Source organism: Delphinapterus leucas, chromosome 5, assembly GCF_059928025.1.
Source record: "Delphinapterus leucas isolate spDelLeu-1000000601 "Yukka" chromosome 5, BTC_Dleu_Yukka2, whole genome shotgun sequence".
Lineage (NCBI taxonomy): Eukaryota > Metazoa > Chordata > Mammalia > Artiodactyla > Monodontidae > Delphinapterus > Delphinapterus leucas.
This window is the reverse complement of record NC_143133.1, coordinates 2158339-2181502: the sequence shown is the minus strand read 5'-3', so window position 1 is coordinate 2181502 and position 23164 is coordinate 2158339. Positions and strand designations below refer to the sequence as shown.

The 23164-nt window shown below is 43.3% G+C and overlaps 1 protein-coding gene and 1 pseudogene across 1 annotated transcript in view; one reads left to right on the top strand and one right to left on the bottom strand.

Annotated features, from left to right (window-relative positions):
• The window catches only part of GRK4 (G protein-coupled receptor kinase 4), a 36076-nt gene that overhangs the window by 12767 nt on the left and 145 nt on the right, over positions 1–23164 (bottom strand). Inside the window, exon 2 of the mRNA XM_089911351.1 lies at positions 22469–23120. Coding sequence (XP_089767477.1) covers positions 22469–23120 — 652 coding nt within the window. The remainder of the gene's footprint in view (positions 1–22468; positions 23121–23164) is intronic.
• On the top strand, positions 17327–18106 carry LOC149749081 (small ribosomal subunit protein uS8 pseudogene; annotated as a pseudogene).

Here is a 23164-nt window from a genome sequence, read left to right as displayed (position 1 = left end):
ACAAGGCGAGTACCGTTGCTGAGCGCTTGTTATAATCCTCATTTTACAGGTGTCGAAACGAGGGCACAGATGTGTGGAATAATCGGCCCAAAGCTTTACAGCCAGTAAGCAGGGACGCTGGGATTTGAACCCAAGTAACCGCCCTGGACAGATGGGGACGCCACCTTTGTCACAGCAGCTGTTTTCTATCAAGAACCAGGACTGCCAAGATAAATGCGCAATGTGAGGAAGAGCCGGTCCCAGTGGGTCCTGGATATTGAGGGGCTTGTGACGTGGTTTTATACCTTGAATGCCATGATTATTTTTATAACATATTTTGTGACGTTACACACCATCCAACTACAATCATGAATTTAGTGTGTATTATTCCAATCCATTTGTAAATATCTGTGTGTGTGTGTGTGTGTAGCCATGAACAATACTGTATTGTTTTAAAACAAGATTCTTAAACTGGGATCCACAGCAAATATCGGGGTGTCCCTGAATTCAAACTGGAAAAAGAAATCATCTTTATTTTCACAAACATCCAAGCAAAATTCATCACTTCCTTCGGCTATAAATATAGACAAAAGTACAATCATATTAGCAGTGCCTGTGACTTTATCACCAGAATTCAGATTTTCACGTCGCATCATCGTTATTAGAGGTAACTCAAAATATCTTGTATCTCAAACGACTTTGAAATTACAGTATAGGTGCCAGGCCAGCAGCCAGACTGTCTACAAGCACTCATGCGACACGGCCAACCGACTCGTAGGCAGCTCTGTGCCGGGCAGTTAATCGTTCAGACTGCGAGTGGCCAGGTCCCAAGTTCTCACATGGGTGGTCTAGCTATGTACTTTACTCTCTACAATTCCCTACAACTGTATTGATCAACACACGTAAGGTGGTAAGTCAAAGGCCATCCCTCAGTTTACAATCCCCGTTTGAGCTGATCAACAAGAGCCCTCACGCTGACAGATCTTTAAAAGATGACACCTTAACTTGCCTATGTTTTACCTGTATTGCCTTGTCACTTAATGCTCCAATAACAAAGCACATATTGTAACACGAATCCATTAAAAATTTTATAATTATTTTAATATAATTGGCTTCCTTTACAACTGTAGGTAATTAATTTTATTTAGATTAAGAAGCCCTATTCTAGAGGTTGTTAGATTAACAGGAATGGTGTGTTACTGCATACGTCACTCTACAATTTAATATTTTTTCAAGCAACTCGGTCCATTTTGACACAACTGGCTTACTCTGTCCCAGTCTGTTCCTCCTCGACCCCCAGCCTCAGGCCTTTATTCCTGGTCACCCCACCTAAACTGTCATGCCCCACCTCATGTCCAACCCTTAGCATCTCCCTTCTCTGCTTCACTATTTCTTCTTAGCCCTTAACACTATCTACTACACAATCTATTTTACGTACCTTGTTGAGGACCTGTCTCCCCACTAGACTATAAACTCCTTGAAGAGAGGGGTTTTACCTGTGTTATTCGTAACTGTACCCCCGATATCTAGATGAGTATCTGGCATAAAATAACCACTCAGTAAACATTTGTTGAATGAGTAAATGAATTTGTCTTCATTACTGTACAGCAAGTTACTGTATGAACATCCACCCAATGTGAGAAAACAGTTACAAACCATACATCTGGTAAGGGATTATTATCCAGAATATATAGAGAACTAAAATTCTACAACAACAACAAAAGGCAACCAATTCAAAAATGCACAAAGGAGTTCAACAGACATTTATTCAAAGAAGATATGTAAATGGCCAATAGGCACATGAGGAGATGCTTAACATCAATGATCATTACAGAAACGCATATCAAACGTTGTACCACCTCATACCCATGGAGAGGCTAAATCAAAAAAAAACAGAAAATAGCAAGGGTTGATGAGTGTGTGGAGAAATTTGAACCCTTATGCACTGTTGGTGGGCATGTAAAATGCAAAGTGTTGGTGGGAGTGGAAAACAGTACGGAGGTTCCTCAAAAAAATTAAAAATAGAACTACCATAAGATCCAGCAATTCCACTTCTGGGTATATACCCCAAAGAACTGAAAGCAGGACCTCGAAGAGATATTTGTACACTCACGTCCATTGCAGCATATTCATAATAGCTAAGATGTGGAAGCAACCCAAATGTCCATCAGCAGACGAATGGATAAGCAAAACAAGTATATACTTAGAATTCTTCATCCTTAAAGAGGAAGGAAATTCTGACACATGCTACAATATGGATGAACCTTAAGGGCATTATGCTAAGTGAAATAAGCCAGTCAAAAAAAGACAAATATTGTACAATTCCACTCGTATGAGGTATTTAGAATAGTCAGCATCATAAGAGATGGAAGCCAGAATGGTGGCTTCCAGGGGCTGGAAGGAGGGGAGAATGGGGAGTTATTACTAATAATGGGGACAGTTTCAGTTTTATAAGGTGAAAAGCGTTCTGTGGACGGATGGTGGTGACGGTTGCACAGCAATGTGAATGCACTTAGTACCACTGAACTGTTCACTTAAAATGGTTAAGATGATAAATTTTGTGTGTATTTTACCACAATAAAAAATTTTTTGAAAAAAAAAAAGATCTAGTCAAACAACATGAAGTCATTTGCGGTTTAAGTACTGTAAAGGTATCACCCAGCTCTCCACTTTATACGCCACCAGAAGTGAAGATGACGTGCAGATGCAGCAGCCTTGGTGAGGGAGTCGTTGGCTGGGACGACTAACGCCGTAGAAAACTCTCCAAGCACACGGCAGAACGTAACCAGAACTGCTGAACCGGCAGACCAGGCCCCAGCTTCCTCCTGTACGACGCTCCGGGGTTATCTCTCTTCCCTTCCTGCTTCCAGTGTCAGTGTTTACCTTAGCACAGTCACTGCAAAAACGCAGGAAAAAATGCCTCTCAGTCCTTCCTCATCCCGTGAGAAAATCCCAGGGGTGTCTTTCCAAAGGGGGGATGAGAGAAGATACATCAGATTTCCCTCTAAGTACCTTACCTGGCCAAGTGAGGGGAAAAGAACACCTCACCTCTGGCCCATTCGTTATCACAGTACTTCCTGAGAAAAGCGATTCTGATGCAAAAGAATCGCTGTACAATCTCAGAAGAAAGGGTGGGCTTCTTACTTGCACCCACTACACCGTTTGTGCCCTGGCACTTCTGTCCCAGGGGAAATGGAGCTGACAGACCCTCTGCTCCTTTTGCTTCTCTACCTTTATTTGCTTGTCCATACGGGGCTTCCCTTGTTTGAGCGCCTTCACCATCTTCTGGCTCCGAAACAGCCCCTTCCCCTCATACGGCCCAACAGTAATCCTTTTCCTTAGTGTTTCTCTAAAACGCCTGCAAAGAGGAAGGAAGAGACCAGCAAAGTCACAGCCCCGGTGCTCCTGATGCATAAAAGCCAGTGAAGTGGACAGGCTCCTCCCAGGGAGGATCACAGGCCAGAGGTGCAGGTGCTGCGGAGCAGTGGCCAGGACTCAAGGCTCTGCTTGGCCTCTGACTTCTGGGCCAGAGCACAGGGTGACAGTAGGTCATTTCCAGCTCCACATACTGACGAGGAGGCAGCCTATACCTGCCAGGCCGGGTCCTCCCTTTGCGCCTGAGAAACCTTGATCACAGGATATCCGCTGACTAGTAGCAGCAGGGCTGTGACAGAAACGGAGCTGGCACAGAAGATAAGCATCTTATTTGTCATTTTCTTAGGAAAGGCCCCTAATTCAGACTTTCACTGAGTCATACTGGCTTGATAATTCACGTGAACTCAAGTTAGTGAAATTTTGATGTACTTGATTTAATGTTGATGTACGTAAAGTCTTCGGAGAAAACATAAAGTTGTGTTTCAGTAAAAAGCTATACGTTGTATTCACCTGGCACCGCCAGCTAGGTTATCCAATTCTAGGCTTCCTTGTCTCTGAGCTGTCGTGCAGCTTTCTGTAAATCACAGGTGATGACGGGCAGACATTTGAGCCATCTTATCTGGTAGTTTCCATGGTCTTCTATAGAAAAATCATTTTGCCTCCATTTGCAATTCAATTCCTTTACTCCATAGAAACTTTAGCCTTTTTTAAAAATATAAACTTGGTTTTTATTGATTTTTTTTTTCCAGCCACCGTGCAGCATGCGGGATCTTAGTTCCTCGACCAGGGATCAAACCTGTAACCCCTGCAGTGGAAGCGCAGGGTCTTAACCACTGGACCTCCAGGAAAGTCCCAAATTTTAGCCTTCTGACTTCTTCCTTTGAACGGATCATAACATCTGCTTGGTTCACTCACATATGAGAAAAATAAAACGCATGTTCATTTTATTTTTAAAAATTTTTAAATTTTACTTTCCTTATTTTTTTATACAGCAGGTCCTTATTAGTCATCCATTTTATACACATCAGTGTATACATGTCATTCCCAATCGCCCAATTCATCACACCACCACCCTCATCCCCCACTGCTTTCCCCCTTGGTGTCCATACATTTGTTCTCTACATCTGTGTCTCAATTTCTGCCCTGCAAACCAGTTCATCTGTACCATTTTTCTAGGTTCCACAGATATGCGTTAATATACAATATTTGTTTTTCTCTTTCTGACTTACTTCACTCTGTATGACAGTCTCTAGATGTATCCACGTCTCTACAAATGACCCAATTTCATTCCTTTTTATGGCTGAGTAATATTCCGTTGTATATATGTACCACATCTTCTTTATCCGTTCGTCTGTCGATGGGCATTTAGGTTGCTTCCATGACCTGGCTATTGTAAATAGCGCTGCAGTGAACATTGGGGTGCATGTGTCTTTTTGAATTATGGTATATACCATAATTCTCTGGGTATATGCCCAGTAGTGGGATTGCTGGGTCATATGGTAACTCTATTTTTAGTTTTTTAAGGAACCTCCATACTGTTCTCCATAGTGGCTGTATCAGTTTACATTCCCACCAACAGTGCAAGAGGGTTCCCTTTTCTCCACACCCTCTCCAGCATTTGTTGTTTGCACATTTTCTGATGATGCCCATTCTAACTGGTGTGAGGTGATACCTCATTGTAGTTTTGATTTGCATTTTTCTAATAATTAGTGATGTTGAGCAGCTTTTCATGGGCTTCTTGGCCATCTGTATGTCTTCTTTGGAGAAATGTCTATTTAGGTCTTCTGCCCGTTTTTGGATTGGGTTGTTTGTTTTTTTAATATTGAGCTGCATGAGCTGTTTATATATTTTGGAGATTAATCCTTAGTCCGTTGATTTGTTTGCAAATATTTTCTCCCATTCTGAGGGTTGTCTTTTCATCTTGTTTATGGTTTCCTTTGCTGTGCAAAGCTTTGAAGTTTCATTAGGTCCCATTTGTTTATTTTTGTTTTTATTTCCATTACTCTAGGAGGTGGATCAAAAAAGATCTTGCTGTGATTTATGTCAAAGAGTGTTCTTCCTATGTCTTCCTCTAAGAGTTTTAGTGTCTGGTCTTACATTTAGGTCTCTAATCCTTTTTGTGTATGGTGTTAGGGAGTGTTCTAATTTCATTCTTTTACATGTAGCTGTCCAGTTTTCCCAGCACCACTTACTGAAGAGACTGTCTTTTCTCCATTGTATATCCTTGCCTCCTTTGTCAAGGATTAGTTGACCATAGGTGCGTGGGTTTATATCTGGGCTTTCTATCCTGTTGCATTGATCTATATTTCTGTTTTTGTGCCAATACCATATTGTCTTGATTACTGTAGCTTTGTAGCATAGTCTGAAGTCAGGGAGTCTGATTCCTCCAGCTCCGTTTTTTTCCCTCAAGATTGCTTTGGCTATTAGGGGTCTTTTGTGTCTCCATACAAATTTTAAGATTTTTTGTTCTAGTTCTGTAAAAAATGCCATTGGTAATTTGATAGGGATTGCATTGAATCTGTAGATTGCTTTGGGTAGTATAGTCATTTTCACAATATTGATTCTTCCAATTCAAGAACATGGTATATCTCTCCATCTGTTGGTATCATCTTTAATTTCTTTCATCAGTGTCTTATAGTTTTCTGCATACAGGTCTTTTGTCTCCCTAGGTAGGTTTATTCCTAGGTATTTTATTCTTTTTGTTGCAATGGTAAATGGGAGTGTTTCCTTAATTTCTCTTTCAGATTTTTCATCATTAGTATATAGGAATGCAAGATATTTCTGTGCATTAATTTTGTATCCTGCAACTTTACCAAGTTCATTGATTAGCTCTAGTAGTTTTCTGGTGGCATCCTTAGGATCTATGTATAGTACCATGTCATCTGCAAACAGTGACAGTTTTACTCATTTTCGCATTTGTATTTGTTTTACTTCTTTTTCTCCTCTGATTGCCGTGGCTAGGACTTCCAAAACTATGTTGAGTAATAGTGGTGAGAGTGGACATCCTTGTCTTGTTCCTGATCTTAGAGGAAATGCTTTCAGTGTTTCACCACTGAGAGTGATGTTTGCTGTGGGTTTCTCATATATGGCCTTTATTATGTTGAGGTAAGTTCCCTCTATGCCCATTTTCTAGAGTTTTTAATCATAAATGGGTGTTGAATTTTGTCAAAAGCATTTCCTGCCTCTATTGAGATGATCATATGGTTTTTATTCTTCAATTTGTTAATATGGGGTATCATATTGATTGATTTGCATATACTGAAGAATCCTTTCATCCCTGGAATAAATCCCGCTTGATCATGGTGTATGATCCTTTTAATGTGTTGTTGGATTCTGTTTGCTAGTATTTTGTTGAGGATTTTTGCATCTATATTCATCAGTGATATTGGTCTGTAATTTTCTTTTTTTGTAGTATCTTTGTCTGGTTTTGGTATCAGGGTGATGGTGGCCTCGTAGAATGGGTTTGGGAGTGTTCCTCCCTCTGCTATATTTTGGAAGAGTTTCAGAAGGATAGGTGTTAGCTCTTCTCTAAATGTTTGATAGAATTCACCTGTGAAGCCATCTGGTCCTGGACTTTTGTTTGTTGGAAGATTTTTAATCACAGTTTCAATTTCATTACTTGTGATTGGTCTGTTCATATTTTCTGTTTCTTCCTGGTTCAGTCTTGGAAGGTTACACCTTTCTAAGAATTTGTCCATTTCTTCCAGGTTGTCCATTTTATTGGCATAGAGTTGCTTGTAGTAGTCTCTTAGGATGCTTTGTATTTCTGCGGTGTCTGTTGTAACTTCTTCTTTTTCATTTCTAATTTTATTGATTTGAGTCCTCTCCCTCTGTTTCTTGATGAGTCTGGCTAATGGTTTATCAATTTTGTTTATCTTCTCAAAGAACCAGCTTTTAGTTTTGTTGAACTTTGCTATTGTTTTCTTTGTTTCTATTTCATTTATTTCTGCTCTGATCTTTATGATTTGTTTGTTCTTCTTTCTCTAATTGCTTTAGGTGTAAGGTTAGGTTGTTTATTTGAGATTTTTCTTGTTTCTTGAGGTAGGCTTGTATTGCTATAAACTTACCTCTTAGAACTGCTTTTGCTGCATCCCATAGGTTTTGGATCATCGTGTTTTCATTGTCATTTGTCTCTAGGTATTTTTTGATTTCCTCTTTGATTTCTTCAGTGATCTCTTGGTTATTTAGTAACGTACTGTTTAGCCTTCATGTGTTTGTGCTTTTTACATTTTTTCCCTGTAATTGATTTCTAATCTCATGGTGTTGTGGTCAGAAAAGACGCTTGATATGATTTCAATTTCCTTACATTTACTGTGACCCAAGATGTGATCTGTCCTGGAGAATGTTCCGTGCGCACTTGAGAAGAAAGTGTAATCTGCTGCTTTGGGATGGAACGTCTGATAAATATGAATTAAATCTATCTGGTCTGTTGTGTCATTTAAAGCTTGTGTTTCCTTATCAATTTTCTGTTTGGATGATCTGTCCGTGGGTGTAAGTGAGGTGTTAAAGTCCCCCACTATTATTGTGTTACTGTCGATTTCCTCTTTTATAGCTGTTAGCAGATGCCTTATGTATTGAGGTGCTCCTATGTTGGGTGAATATATATTTATATTTATAATTGTTATATCTTCTTCCTGGATTGATCCCTTGATCACTATGTAGTGTCCTTCCTTGTCTCTTGTAACGTTCTTTACTTTAAAGTCTATTTTATCTGATATGAGTATTGCTACTCCAGCTTTCTTTCGATTTCCATTTGCCTGGAATATCTTTTTCCATCCCCTCACTTTCAGTCTGAATGTGTCCCTAGGTCTGAAGTGGGTCTCTTGTATACAGCTTATATATGGGTCTTGTTTTTATATCCATTCAGCAAGCCTGTGTCTTTTGGTTGGAGCATTTAATCCATTCACGTTTAAGGTAATTATTGATATGTATGTTCCTATTACCATTTTCTTAATTGTTTTGGGTTTGTTTTTGTAGGTCCTTTTCTTCTCGTTTGTTTCCCACTTAGAGAAGTTCCTTTAGCATTTGTTGTAGAGCTGGTTTGGTGGTGCTGAGTTCTCTTAGCTTTTGCTTGTCTGTAAAGCTTTTGATTTCTCCATCAAATCTGAATGAGATCCTTGCCGGGTAGAGTAATCTTGGTTGTAGGTTCTTCCCATTCATCACTTTAAGTATATCATGCCCCTCCCTTCTGGCTGTAGAGTTTCTGCTGAGAAATCAGCTGTTAACCTTATGGGAGTTCCCTTGTATGTTATTTGTCATTTTTCCCTTGATGCTTTCAATACTTTTTCTTTGTCTTTAATTTTTGCCAATTTGATTACTATGTGTTTCCGTGTTTCTCCTTGGGTTTATCCTGTATGAGACTCGCTGCACTTCCTGGACTTGGGTGGCTATTTCCTTTCCCATGTTAGGGAAGTTTTCGACTACAGTCTCTTCAAATATATTCTCGGGTCTTTCTCTCTCTCTCTTCTCCTTCTGGAACCCCTATAATGCGAATGTTGTTGTGTTTAATGTTGTCCCAGCGGTCTCTTAGGCTGTCTTCATTTCATTCTTTTTTCTTTATTCTGTTCCGCAGCAGTGAATTCCACCATTCAGTCTTCCCGGTCACTTATCCATTCTTCTGCCTTAGTTATTCTGCTATTGATTCCTTCTAGTGTATTTTTCATTTCAGTTATTGTGTTGTTCATCTCTGTTTGTTTGTTCTTTAATTCTTCTAGGTCTTTGTTAAACATTTCTTGCATCTTCTCGATCTTGCCTCCATCGTTTTTCCGAGGTCCTGGATCATCTTCACTGTCATTATTCTGAATTCTTTTTCTGGAAGGTTGCCTATCTCCACTTCATTTAGTTGTTTTTCTGGGGTTTTATCTTGTTCCTTCCTCTGGTACATAGCCCTCTGCCTTTCCATCTTGTCTATCTTTCTATGAATGTGGTTTTTGTTCCACAGGTTGCAGGATTGTAGTTCTTCTTGCTTCTGCTGTGTGCCCTCTGGTGGATGAGGCTAAGAGGCTTGTGCAAATGTCCTGATGGGAGGGACTGGTGGTGGGTAGAGCTGGGTATTGCTGTGGTGGGCAGAGCTCAGTAAAAGTTTAATCCGCTTGTCTGCTGATGGGTGGGGCTGGGTTCCCTCCCTGTTGGTTGTTTGGCCTGAGGTGACACAACACTGGAGCCTATTGGGGCTCTTTGGTGGGGCTAAAATGGTGGACTCTGGGAGGGCTCATGCCAAGGAGTACTTCCCAGAACTTCTGCTGCCAGTGTCCTTGTCCTCACGGTGAGACACAGCCATCCCCCGCCTCTGCAGGAGACCCTTCAACAGTAGCAGGTAGGTCTGGTTCAGTCTCCTATGGGGTCACTGCTCCTTCCCCTGGGTCCCAATGCGCACACTACTTTGTGTGTGCCCTCCAAGAGTGGAGTCTCTGTTTCCCCCTTGCCACCAGGGAAGCCCAAGACTCCTCAGCATCTTAAGTCCTGATGACTACAGCCAAATAATCAATGTTTTATGCCAGGGAAAAGCCAAATATGTGTATTTTCCCTTGTCAGAAATTAGTAGAGGGACTTCCCTGGTGGCACAGTGGTTAAGAATCTGCCTGCCAATGCAGGAGACACAGGTTCGAGCCCTGGTCTGGGAAGATCCCACATGCCGTGGAACAACTAAGCCTGTGCGCCACAACTACTGAGCCTGTGTGCTGCAACTACTGAAGCCCGTGCACCTAGAACCCGTGCTCTACAACAAGAGAAGCCACCGCAATGAGAAGCCCGTGCACCACAACGAAGAGTAGCCCCCGCTCACAGCAACTAGAGAAAGCCCACGCGCAGTAACGAAGACCCAACGCAGCCAAAAAGAAATAAATAAAATACATTAAAATAAAAAGAATTAGTGGAAATTGCACACTAATGTGAATACAGGCTGTATTGGTTTTAGGGTAATTATAAGATACCTAACACGAAACCATTTTAAAAAATCAATTGCGGTATGAGTAATAGAACATTAATTAAAATGGAGGCTATCACCATATGATTTTCAGATTAACTTCCTGGTATTAATGTCCCAGGTTGATCTTTCTGCTTTGCAGTTTAAGTTAAATATTTATGAGGCACTAGGCTCCAACTCAGAGTGTGAGGGCAAAGTAAACTCATGGGGGGTGGACGCTTTCATTAAGTCCTGTCACGGGCCTGGGTCAGTCTGGCAGGCATATGGAGACTCAGCAATTATTAAATGACTTGTTGGTGTTTGCTTTGCGTACAAAGTTCCCCAAGAATACTACACCGTTTCATCATGGCTTCACTTACTTAACCTGAAATTTTATGTCTGACACTTTATATTGAGTGTGCCAAAAAGTTCCTTCAGTTTTTATATAAAAATAAAAGACACATTTTTCATTTTCACCAAGAACTTTATTGAACAATGTATTCATTATTTTGTTCCACTACCTTCTGCCATTTTTCAGGCAACTTCGTAAGCCCATCTTTCCAAAACTTTTTATCTTTTTGAGCAAAGAACTGTTCCAGGTGCCTTTTACAGTCTTCCAGGGAATTGAAATTTTTTCCATTATGAGAACTTTGTAAAGACCAAAATAAACAGAAATCTGAAGGTACAATGTCTGGTGAATAAGGCGGATGAATCAGAACTTCCCAGCCAAGCTGTAACAGTTTTTGCCTGGTGATGAAAGAAACATGTGGTCGTGCGTTGTCCTGATGGAAGATTATGCGTTCTCTGTTGACTAATTCTGGACGCTTTTCATCGAGTGCTGCTTTCAGCTGGTCTAACTGGGAGCAGTACTTGTTGGAATTAATAGTTTGGTTTTCCAGAAGGACCTCATAATAGAGGACTCCCTTCCAATTCCACCATATACACAACATCAACCTCTTTGGATGAAGACCAGCCTTTGGTGTGGTTGGTGGTGGTTCATTTCCATCGCCCCACAATCTCTTCCGTTCCACATTACTGTACGGTGACCACTTTTCATCACCCATCACAATGTTTTAAAAATGAAACGTTTTCATTACGTTTCAGTAAAGAATCGCATGCAGAAATACGGTCAAGAAGGTTTTTTTTCATTTAACTTACATGGAACCCAAACATCAAAGCGATGAACATAACCAAGCTGGTGCAAATGATTTTCAACGCTTGATTTGGATATTTCGAGTATGTCGGCCGTCACACACATGGTATAATGTTGATTGTTCTCAATTAATGTCTCAATTTGATCGCTAACAACTTCAACTGGTCTACCCAACCATGGAGCATCGTCCAGCGAGAAATCTCCAGCACGAAACTTCACAGACCACTTTTAACACGTTTGATCAGTCACAGCACCTTCTCCATACACTGCACAAATCTTTTTCTGCCTTTCAGTTGCATTTTTACCTTTCTTGAAATAATAAAGCATAATATGCTGAAAATATTGCTTTTTTTCTTCCATCTTCAATATTAAAATGGTTACACAAAAATTCACCAATTTTGATAAGTTTTTTTTTAATGCACGCTGATATGATAACTGTCACAATACAATCTAACAAAATTGTGATTTTTGGGTTTTTTTTGCAGTATGCGGGCCTCTCACTGTTGTGGCCTCTCCCGTTGCGGAGCACAGGCTCCAGACGCGCAGGCTCAGCGGCCATGGCTCACGGGCCCAGCTGCTCCGCAGCGTGTGGGATCTTCCCGGACCAGGGCACGAACCCGTGTCCCCTGCATCGGCAGGTGGACTCTCAACCACTGCGCCACCAGGGAAGCCCACAAAATTGTTTTTGAATGAAGTTAAAGACAACTAAGCACTACTAGAGCCATCTTATGGAAAAACACGAATGAACTTTTTGATCAACCCAAATAGCTTTTGATGGTTAATGGCCTGAAACCTTTTATGATTTAAATATTTTAATTTGACTGATTTGTTCCCATCTCTGCTGTTCTGTGTGTCAGTCACTTATGAGTTTAGGATCTGATATCCTGTAAGTTAGAAATTATTTCTGTTTATGGGTGGATCTGCTTTGGAAATGAAATTTGGGCTGAAGGTTAGAAGATGGCATCACAGCCAGGGAATGGGAATTTTGTGGGGGGGGGGGAGATCTGTTATAACCAGAGACCCAGGAGGTTTCCTGGGTCCTGCTTTCTCACTCACACCACATCCCATCTGTCACGAGGTCCTGTTGATTCTGCCTCCAAAATCTTCTTGCATCTGTTCCCTCCCCTCCTCATCCCGTCGTTCCTTTTGTCCATACTCTCAGCAACTCTAAGCTGAACGGGGCAAGAGCCTCAGCCCTGGCTTCCTTGCCTTCGGTCTGGTCCTCTTCATTTCATTTCTCAAACTACAGTCAAAGTGACCTTATCAAGCATGAACCTGATCATGAAGCACCCCTACTTGTCTCTGTCTCACCTCTCCTCTCCCTGTATTCTCCTTCTGCACCACTTATGCAAACGTCCACAGTCCCCTGAGCGCTGCCAGCATCCTCCACCCTTTGTGCTCTGTAAGCATACTTTTCTTCTGGCCACAGTGCTCTTTCCTCTTCTGTTCATCCGGAAAACTCCTGTTTATCCTCTAAGACGCAGCTCCAGTGTCTCCTCTCATGTGAAGTCTTCTTCCATGTTCCCTTCACTTGTTTAAGCAGCCCTGGCCATTGTCCTCATCACGTCGTCCTACACGTCAGTTATTCATTGTCAGGTCTACTCCTTCACCAGACTGTGAGCGCCAAAGAACAGGGATAATCTTTATACTTCCCACACTCAGACAAACAGTGGGTGTTAGAGAATTTTTCTAAAACTCTAAGGTACTCGAATTTATTAGATTGCTAATTGTAATTTATATCGACATAAAATAATTTAGCTTAGAAATTAATACTTATTCGTTTGGAGGAAAGACTTTACTTCTTCGGCATTTTTATTGCCCCTAGAAAAATATTTTCTAGTTTGTGAAGGAAACAATTTATTTAATGACCTGTGTTTCTCCTCATCTGATAAGCTCGTCAACATGAACAAATCGGTTTTCTAGAACTGTGCTGTCCAGCATAAGCACTACATGTGGCCGTTGAGCTCTGGATGTGTGGCCAATCTGAATGGAGAAGTGCTGATTCAGATTCTGACTAACTAGTATGACAATGAGAATTTTTTTTTTGTTTTGAATGAGTTAGTTGAATACATTCAGATGTGTTTCATTTGAAACATGGATCCCTATTCTCTGGATAACAGAATATGATTTGATGGGGGTTTTTTGTTTGTTTTTTAAAATATTTATTTATTTATTTAATTTATTTAGGCTGCACAGGGTCTTAGTTGCAGCATGCGTGATCTTTAGTTGCGGCATGCAGACTCTTTAGTTGCAGCAGTCAGACTTCTTAGTTGCGGCATGCAACTCTTAGCTGTGGCATGCATGCAGGATCTAGTTCCCCAACCAGGGATCGAACCTGGGCCCCCTGCATTGGGAGCACAGAGTCTTACCCACTGGACCACCAGGGAAGTCCCTGATTTGGTGTTTTATGCACAAAAGTAAAAACACTTAAAAATGTCAATTGGGCTAAAAGTGAATGTTCACAATATAGTATATACAGTGAGAAACGGAAGGGAAACAGAATTTCCACAAGCTGTGAAACCACATTACTGTACTGGTGAGAAATCTTAAGGGTTACTTCAACCATAAGGTTAAGGTGAATGTTAACATAGCCGACATGGCTGTTGGTCTGAAGTGGTTAAACAGTAAAATTCCTGGACGGCTGCAGGTCTGGAAACGTTAGCACTTTAACACGTTAGAACTCAATCTGTGTTGTTCTTCTGGCAAAGGAGAGCATTGAAAAGCCCCTCCCCAGCTCCTCAAGTGCAGACAGAACACAGAAGACCCAGGGTGCTGAGATTCAGGGAAGTCCGAGGGCTGCAGGGTCCCTCGCCTGGGAAGAGGACCATTCCCTAGTGACCAGCGGTGGGCAGTGGAAATTGTGCAGAGGGTACTGGAAAGGGGAAAAAGCCCTGACGATGCAGGTGATGATGACGCAAGCAGAGGCGGAGGACAAGGCCTGGAACCCAGGAAAAGAGCCAACCTGGAACAAGAATGATGACCGTCTCCAGTGAGGGGCCAGTCCAGGCAGAAGAGAAATAGCAACTCGATCTGAACAGGAGCTGGACATATATGTATGTCTGTGATTGCTGCCTACTCTATAGAACTGTGTTTAATTTAACCGGAAAGTGAACTGTGCTAAGGCTCACCTAACAGTTATCAGGGAGAACAGTACATTACTCACCAAGTTCTACTGAGTAAGAGGCTGACAAACAGTCTAGGCACGGGTGACCTGACGCAGACGCTTATTAGTCTCTGGTCTCAGTTCTTTGTTTTTTTCTTTCAGAGATCATTGAAATTTAGTTAATCACATTGCATTTAGTCACAAGATGCTTGTTTCCTCCCCTTGCCTGTCACTTCATCAAAGGCAAATTTTCTGCCGAGTTCATGGTTCACTCGAGTACCTCCCACAGTTCCTAGCACAAAATAAATGGCCAATAAATTCTTGATGAAGGAACGGAAAAAAAGAAAAAGAGAAATGGATTAAGCATTCAACTCAAGAAGGCAGAAGCCAATCAAAATAAAGAGAATAATAATGTAAGCAGAAATTAATAAAACGGAAGGCAAACATACAATAGCATATGAAACCAAACGCTGGTTCATTGAAAAGACTAATAAAATAGAAACATCTTTTGCAAGTCTAATAAAAATGACAGGCACACACAAATAATACTCCAAATGAAAAAGATCATAATTGTAATTGTAAAATAGTAAGAAAACGTTACAAATAACGTTTATGCCAAATAAATTTGAACACTTAGAGGAAAATATTTTTTTCAGAAACCACACATTACCAAACATAGCTCAAGAAGAAACAGGAATCTTGAATATCACAGTAACTATTAAAGAAACTAAACAGATAATAAAAAGAACCATTCCCAACCCTTCTTCCAAAGAGAGGAAAAGGCACCAAACCCAGGCATTTTCACAAGCAAGTTTTACTAATCCTTTAAGGTACAGAGAGTCACTATCTAATGAATTTTTTTTCCTTTAAAAACAAAACTTTTACCAGATATAATCTGCACAATAATACGTACTAATCTTAAGGCTATTTCTTGATGAACTTTTACAAATGTATGTACGCACAGTTACCACCTGGATCAATAAACAGAACGTCCTCGTTGTTCCCCAAAGCTCCCTCCTGCCGCTTTTGTGTCACACCCCCCTTCCTGGAAGCAATCATGACTCCCATTCAGATGGCTGCGGGTTAATTTCACTTCATGCTCATGAAATCACTGAGGATTGTACTGAATAGTTTCTTCTGATTTTCCCCTCAACATAAGGCTCTTCAGATTTGCCCAGGCTGTTGCATGTGTCAGTAGCTAACTCTTTTCTATTGCAGTGCAGTATTATACTGTTTCATTATGTGTTGATCCATTCTCTTACTGAGAACACTTGGGCTGTTTCCAGTTTGAGGCTATTAGGAATAAAGCTGGTATAAACCAGACTTTTTGTAGACGTCTGTATGAATTTCACCTGGGTATATATCCTGAAGGGGAATCACTGGGTCATAGCATAGGTGTGTGTGTAACTTTATTAGAAAGTGCTATTTTCCTGTACTGGTCCTACCATTTTACACTCCAACAAGCAATGTGTGTGAGTTCTAGTTGCCGCTACTCGGCATCTTTGCTAACACCTGATATATTGTCAAGGAATGCAAGCAGCCTCTAGAAGCTGGAAGAGGCAAGAAAATGGATGGATTCTCCCCCAGAATTTCCAGAAAGGAACGCAACCCTGCTGACACCTTGACTTTAACCTAGTGAGACCCTTTTCAGACTTCTGACCTGTTAGATAATAAAGTTTTGTGGTAATTTGTTACAGCAGCAACAGGAAAACTAATACGGCAAGTCAGAAAATGGGAGACTTGTGCAAGCATATTTAGTATCCAGATTATATAAAGAGCCGCTACAAATCAATGAGATACTCTCCCCTCACTGGGCAGAAGATGCGAAGAAACAATTCACAAAGAGGAAAGCTGAATCACCAGTCAATGTGAAAAGATGTTCAATCTCCCTGGTAATTAGGAAAACACAAATTGAAACAGTGTTACATGGACTGACCTGTATCCGCCCCCTCCCATTCACATGTTGAAAAGCTGATCTCCAATGTGATTGTATTCGGAGATGGGGCCTTTAGGGTAGTAATTAAGGTTAAATGAGGCCAGAGGGTTAGGACCCTAATCCCATAGGTGTCCCTGTAAGAGTAAGTTACCAGATCTCCCCCTCTCTCAGCCGACACACAGGAAAGGCCATGTGAGCACACAGGAAGAGAGCCCTCACCAGAACTCAAACATGCTGGCACCTTGGTCTTGGACTCCTGGCCTCCAGAGTTGTGGGAAAATAAATTTCTGTCATTTAAGCCACCCAGTCTGCGGTATTTTGTCATGGCAGCCCAAGCAGACTAATATAAATGGTAAGATAACATTTCATGCCCTTCAGGAACAAAAGTTTGAGAGTCTGATAACTCCACGTGCTAGCAAGAGTGGAAAGGAAGGAAGATGAGGGAGGGAAAAGAGGAGGAAGGGGACTTATATATCAACAAGGATAACAAAACCATACACACACACAGAGCAACAGCACCGACCTGAAGTTTAAATCATGTAAGACAATACACTCCATATTGTTACCTACAAACCTAAACAGCCAAAGTGCAGAGAGAGACCTTGGTTATCTCTGGGGAATGAGGGAAGGGTCTGGGATCTTGGAAAGATACACAAAGTGTCTCAAGTATATCTGCAATGTTTTTTTCTTAAAGAAATGAAATACAGCAAAATGTTAAGATCTGTTGGGCAGTGGGCACAGGGGTGCTTGTTATATTATCTTCTACACTTTGAACTCTTACTCAATTAAAGAAACCACATTCACATTAAATTAGGAACGTTTCTCAAAACAGAAACAGATTCATAGATACCGAGAACAAACTGGTGGTTGCCAGAGCGGAGGGGGGTGCTGGGGGGATGAGTGAAATAGGTGGGGGAGATTAAGAGGTACAAATTTCCAGGTATAAAGTAAATAAGTTACAGGGATGTAATGTACAGCATAAGGAATATAGCCAAGAATATTTTAATATCCTTGTATGGTGACAAATGGTAACTAGGTCTATCATGGTGATCATTTTGTAATGTACAGAAATACCAAAGCACTATGTTGTACACCTAAAATTAATATAATACTGTAAGTCAATTATACTTCAAAAAAAAATTAGAAATGCTCTTTCCGCCATCTTTCCGCGCCACCGTAACAGTGGGCACGAATGCCCCGGCCGATGCTCTCGAGAGCATCAACAATGCCGAAAATAGACGCCAAAGCCAGGTTCTTACTAGGCTGTCCTCCAAACTCACTGTCCACTTTCCAACTGTGATGATGAAGCATGGTTCCACTGGAGAATCTGATCACCTGGGATCCCATGATCACAGAGCTGGGAAAATTGTCGTGAAGCTCTCAGGCAGGCTAAACAAGTGTGCAGTGACCAGCCCAGATTTGATGTGCAACTCAAAGATCGAGGAAAACGGCAGAGTAACCTGCTCCCGTCCCGTCAGTTTGGTCCCTTTGGACTGACAACCTCAGCTAGCAACATGGTCCATGAAGCAAGATGAAAACACACAGGAGGGAAAATCCTGGGATTCTTTTTCTAGGGATGTAATACATTCATGCAAATAAAATGCCTCAATGGAAAAAAATCAGAAATGTTTATCAATTGTCAAAAATGAAAATACTTTTTCCCTTTTTTTTTTTTTTTGGCCATGCCGCATGGCTTGTGGGATCTTAGTTCCCCAACCAGGGATCGAACCCGTGCCCTCGGCAGTGAAAGTGCGGAGTCCTAACCACTGGACCGCCAGGGAATTCCCATACTTTTTCTTCTTTATTGGAAAACATTTTGGCTAAAATTATCATTACCAGAAGAAATCAAAAATGAAAAATCTAAGCTTATTATTTTTTTAATTAATTAATTTATTTAGTTTTGGCTGCATTGGGTCTTTGTTGCTGCGTGGGCTTTCTCTAGTTGCAGTGACCGGGGTCTACTCTTCGTTGCAGTGCATGGGCTTCTCATTGCGGTGGCTTCTCTTGTTGCGTAGCATGGGCTCTAGGTGCGCGGGCTTCAGTAGTTGTAGCACGTGAGCTCAGTAGTTGTGGCTCGCGGGCTCTAGAGTGCAGGCTCAGTAGTTGTGGCGCACGGGTTTAGTTGCTCCGCGGCATGTGGGATCTTCCCGGACCAGGGCTCAAACCCGTGTCCCCTGCGTTGGCAGGCGGATTCTTAACCACTGCTCCACCAGGGAAGCCCTAAGCTTAATTTTATTTATTTATTTATTCATTTATTTTTGGCTGCTTTGGGCCTTCATTGCTGCGCACTGGCCTTCTATAGCTGCAGCGAGCCGGGGGCTACACTTCGTTGCTCTGCAGCATGTGGGATCCTCCCGGACCAGGGCCCGAACCCGTGTCCCCTGCGTTGGCAGGCAGACTCTCAACCACCGCGCCACCAGGGAAGCCCCTAAGCTTAATTTTTTAAGTTATAAAGATAACCAATACAAGAATTAAAAACAGTGATATAATTATATTGATAAGGGAAAAGAAGATGGAGTTGGTTTAAGTGAGCTATCTCCTCATGAGGCTCAGGAAAGTCTGACTTTGATCAACACTATACTTTAGAAATGCCACAGTAATCAGGAAGATAACTAAAATAGAACCCAAGAAAAGAATCAATGTGGCTGCACCTGGGGAGGTGTCTTTGTTTTGGCCACTATAATGGAATACCATAGACTGGGTGGCTTATAAGCAACAGAAATTTATTTATCAAGGCACTGGCAGCTTTGGTGTCTGGTGAGGACCTGCTTGCTGGCTCATAGACGGCGTCTTCTGTGTCTTCACGTGGCACGAGGGGCAAGGGAGCTCCCTGGGGTCTTGTTTAAAAGGGACTCGTAGCATTCACGAGGGCTCCACCCTCATGCCTTAATCACCTCCAAATACAATCACCCTAGGGATTATGCTTCAACATATGCATTCTGCAGGGACACAAACATTCAGTCTCTAGTAGAAGGAGTAGAATGGAGAAGGTTAGGGCTCTTTATCAAAAGTCCTTCTATTCTCTGATTTTCAAAAATTATTGGTTATTTGGAAATGTGTTTTTAAACACATAGAACAGAAGCGGTGGAGCTGATTTTGTCCTTGGCTCTATGAGAGGCATTCCTACAAGACTGCACCATGTTTAGCCCACGTGAATGTGGGAGCCTTGTTTTTCAAAACAACACTCAGAAAAAGAGATGTAGGTTTACAATGCAAAAGCTCAAGCACAGTGTCTCTGCCAGGAAGTGAGACTAGTTAGCACAGCAGTAAGGGGGCAGCAAAGGTAACATTGTCCTGTGTCCTTTGAACTAGGACTCTCTTTCAATTTGGTAGAGACAAAGATTTACATTCTGAAAGAAACGCACGCGTGCCTGGCCTTTGGCTAACCTCATAACTAGTGCTGGCTGGCCCTGCTGTCTTTGCTAGTGATGAACATGTAAACATGGAGAGGGAACCTACCGGCTGCACTGCAGATACAATTAAACACTTAATCCTGACTTAATAAGAAATTAACACAACACTAAATCATCCATACTTCAATAAAATTTTTAAAAAATGAATAATAAAATAATACTGATTTAATAAAAACAATAAAAATGTTCATTCAAAACAAAATAAAAAGCACTTAGCATTTACAAGTATGGATCCAACTGACATCCCAAAGTTGAATAAAATCTCAGGTTTTGCTCCCTATTTCCAGACTGCTAGTCTAAAAAGATAGCCTATTTTGAAACTTCAATTTCTGGTTATCACCAGTACTGAGAGACTTCCTAAGATGTGCTCTTTTGTCCTTCAGCCAGCATTTGGAATTTGCAGAGAAAAGAATGAGTGCCATTACAGCGCTGGGTGCTGGTGACACAGAAGGGGAGACCCAAAGCTGCCCCTGGGGATGCCCACTGCAGCAAGAGCTCCTCCTGGGCACAGCAGTGGCTCAAGGGACGGAGCTCAAGGGATGGAGTGACCAGGCCTCTTGCAGGAATGTGGACGTTCCCCAGAAAAGACTCTGGAGCTGGAACAGGAAGGAAGAAGAAGACTGCAAGCAGAAAAGAAAAGCCTGGAGGCGTGAAGTGGTGTGACACGCTCAGCTGCTGTGGACAAGGAGAGGAGAGCAGGCCAGTGGTCAGACAGGACCCTGTGGGCCATGATGAACTAAGGCGTTTGTTCTTGACCTGGAATGAAGCTCCAGGGCCAAATTTTAAACAGAGGACAAATCTGTGTTTTAGAAGTGTTCTAGCAGCACTGGGGATGATAAAAGAGAAGCAGCTCTGGAAGTAGAGAGCAGCTAGGAAACCACTGCCCTCAGTCAACTTACGAGGTGTCGAGAACCATCTAAGGGGGTACTGGGTGAAGACAGAGACAAAGAAATGAGAGACAACAGAAATAATGAAGCTTAAGGATAAACGAGATTCAAGGACCTCCTGCATGTGGGGATTCAGGAAGAGAAAAGCTATGCTTTTGGAAAGTCTAAGAATGAGACAAGGAATCAGGTTCAAGGTCAATTAAATGATCACAACTGCAATGTTAAAATGCCAGCTTTTCATCATGACTCTGGACATAATAAAATCTACAACCACGACTACTATGCTTATTTACTGAGCACTTTCTAAGCGCCAAGCACTGTACCATGTTATTCCATGCAGTCCCCTTGTCAACACCATGAAGCAGGATTGTTGTAAGTCCAGCTTTACAGAACAGGAGAATGAGGCATAGGAACTAGCTGGGATAACGTCCATAAAGAATTGAGCACGATGCCTGGACAAAGCAAACCCTCATTAATGGTAGCTATTCTTAGCTATCCATCGTGAGGCTCTGCAGCCATACTTGAACATGCTTTATTCCCTCCGTATCAAGCCAATCCTAATCAAGACCTTTCCTCTTGAAAGGCACTTGGGATACAAATGGGAAGGGGGGAGTTTAAAAAGAAAACAAAACCCCCAAATCTGAAATAGTTGTGTTCCAGGTTAATTTTTCTCACAGAACGTTCTACACTATTCTAAGCACAAGATGAACTTGTCGATGCTTCTCAACAGCATCCAAGTCACCAGGAGCACCACTTGGCCGACATCTGCGCCCAGGAATCCTGAAGCCCTGGGAGATAGAGCATAAAACACTTCTTCCAGGTTGTCTTAAATATACATCCTTCGGTGGGCACTTACGCTGTTCCCAGCACAAACATGAAGCAGCTGCTCCCACCCGGACTCCCTAAGAGGGAAGCTGCGGAAGAACTATGGGTGGTCCCTGCCGCCCGCTCTCCCATCTCTCGGGAGGCCGGAGAGGGGACACTCGGTATTCCACAGAGAACTCTACTCCTGGGGTCTCTGAGCAAAAGGGCTGTGCTCTTTTGTCCTCTGTTTAAAATTTGGCCCTGGAGCTTCATTCCAGGTCAAGAACAAACTGCTGCTTCTACGTTGCTATCGGGGTGAATTGTAACTAACGTGCTCAATCTATCTCTAAGTCGGGCTAAAACCCACTCCACACACCGTAAAGTCTCAGTCACCACCAAACCTCAAAACCAAGAATCAATGTTGAAGTAACACTCTAAAAACACTAACGGAAGGGTCTCCCAGGTTAGTTTACAGGATTTTCTTCTTGGTCCTTTAAAGAGCACAAAGGCGCGGTTCTTGTTTGCTGGCTTCGCTCGCCGGCCCGGCTTCCTCCCTCGGGGACAGAACACGGCTCGCCTGGTGCTGAAGCCACACTGCGACCCGAGGTTCCGGAGGAAGAGCAGGACAGGGAACAAGCTCACACTAACAAGAACAGAGAGCAGGCCACCTTCACTTGGGTCCGGAGGCGCCGAAAGGGGAGGGGGCGGCTTAAGCTTTACGTGCCCAAGCTTACCACTCGCCGACTGACCACTCCTGAGAGTGAGGCTGCGCGGATCCCGGGTCCGGATTCTACAGAAAATCTGGGGCCCGCAGCAGGGTCGGGGTTCTGCTTGGGACCAGGGTTCCCCAGCAGGACTGGGGTTCCACGGGGATCAGGACTCCAGCGGGGGTCGGGGCGCCGCTGTGCACCCACCTTGGCGCGCTTTCAGCAGCATCGAGTTGGCCAAGAGGTTCTCGAGCTCCATGGACGACCGCCGCCGCCGCCGCCCCCGCCGCCGCCGCGACCAGGCTTTGTGGACGCGAGGAGGCGAGGGGGCGGCTGGGGGCGGGCGGCGGGGCAGCCTCCGCGCATCGCTCGCCCAACGCCGGGTCCGGTCCCGCACTGGGCCGCCGCTCCTCCTCGTCCTCTGCTGCTGCTGCTGCTGCTGCTGCTGCTGTTGCTGCTTCTGCCTCTGCTGCTGCCGCCGCCGCCGCCGCCGCCGCCACGGCCACCACCCGCGCCGCCGCTGCGTCGGACGCTGCCGGCGCCGCGACGCCTCGCCCTCGGGACCCGGGACTGCCGCCCAGGAGAGGGCGGGCCGGGCCCCCGCGGTCACCCCCGCCGCGCCGTGGCCCGGGCTGTCGGCCCCATCGCCCGGGGAGGCGCTCACTGGCCGGGGAACCACCCCCCGGCGCGCAACGGCTCCGGCCAACGGCTCCTCAGACGAGGGAGCCAAAGTGCTGCGCTCCACGGGCCCCGAGGCTGGAGCGCTACCGCGCGGGCCAGGACCGCTCCCAGAAGGCACCGCGCGGGGCGGAGGCGGTGGGGCGCGAGCGCGGCCTGCTGGGAGTTGTAGTCGCTCAGCCTATGGGCGAGTAAGCTGAGCGGGGGCGTGTCAGTATTTTACCC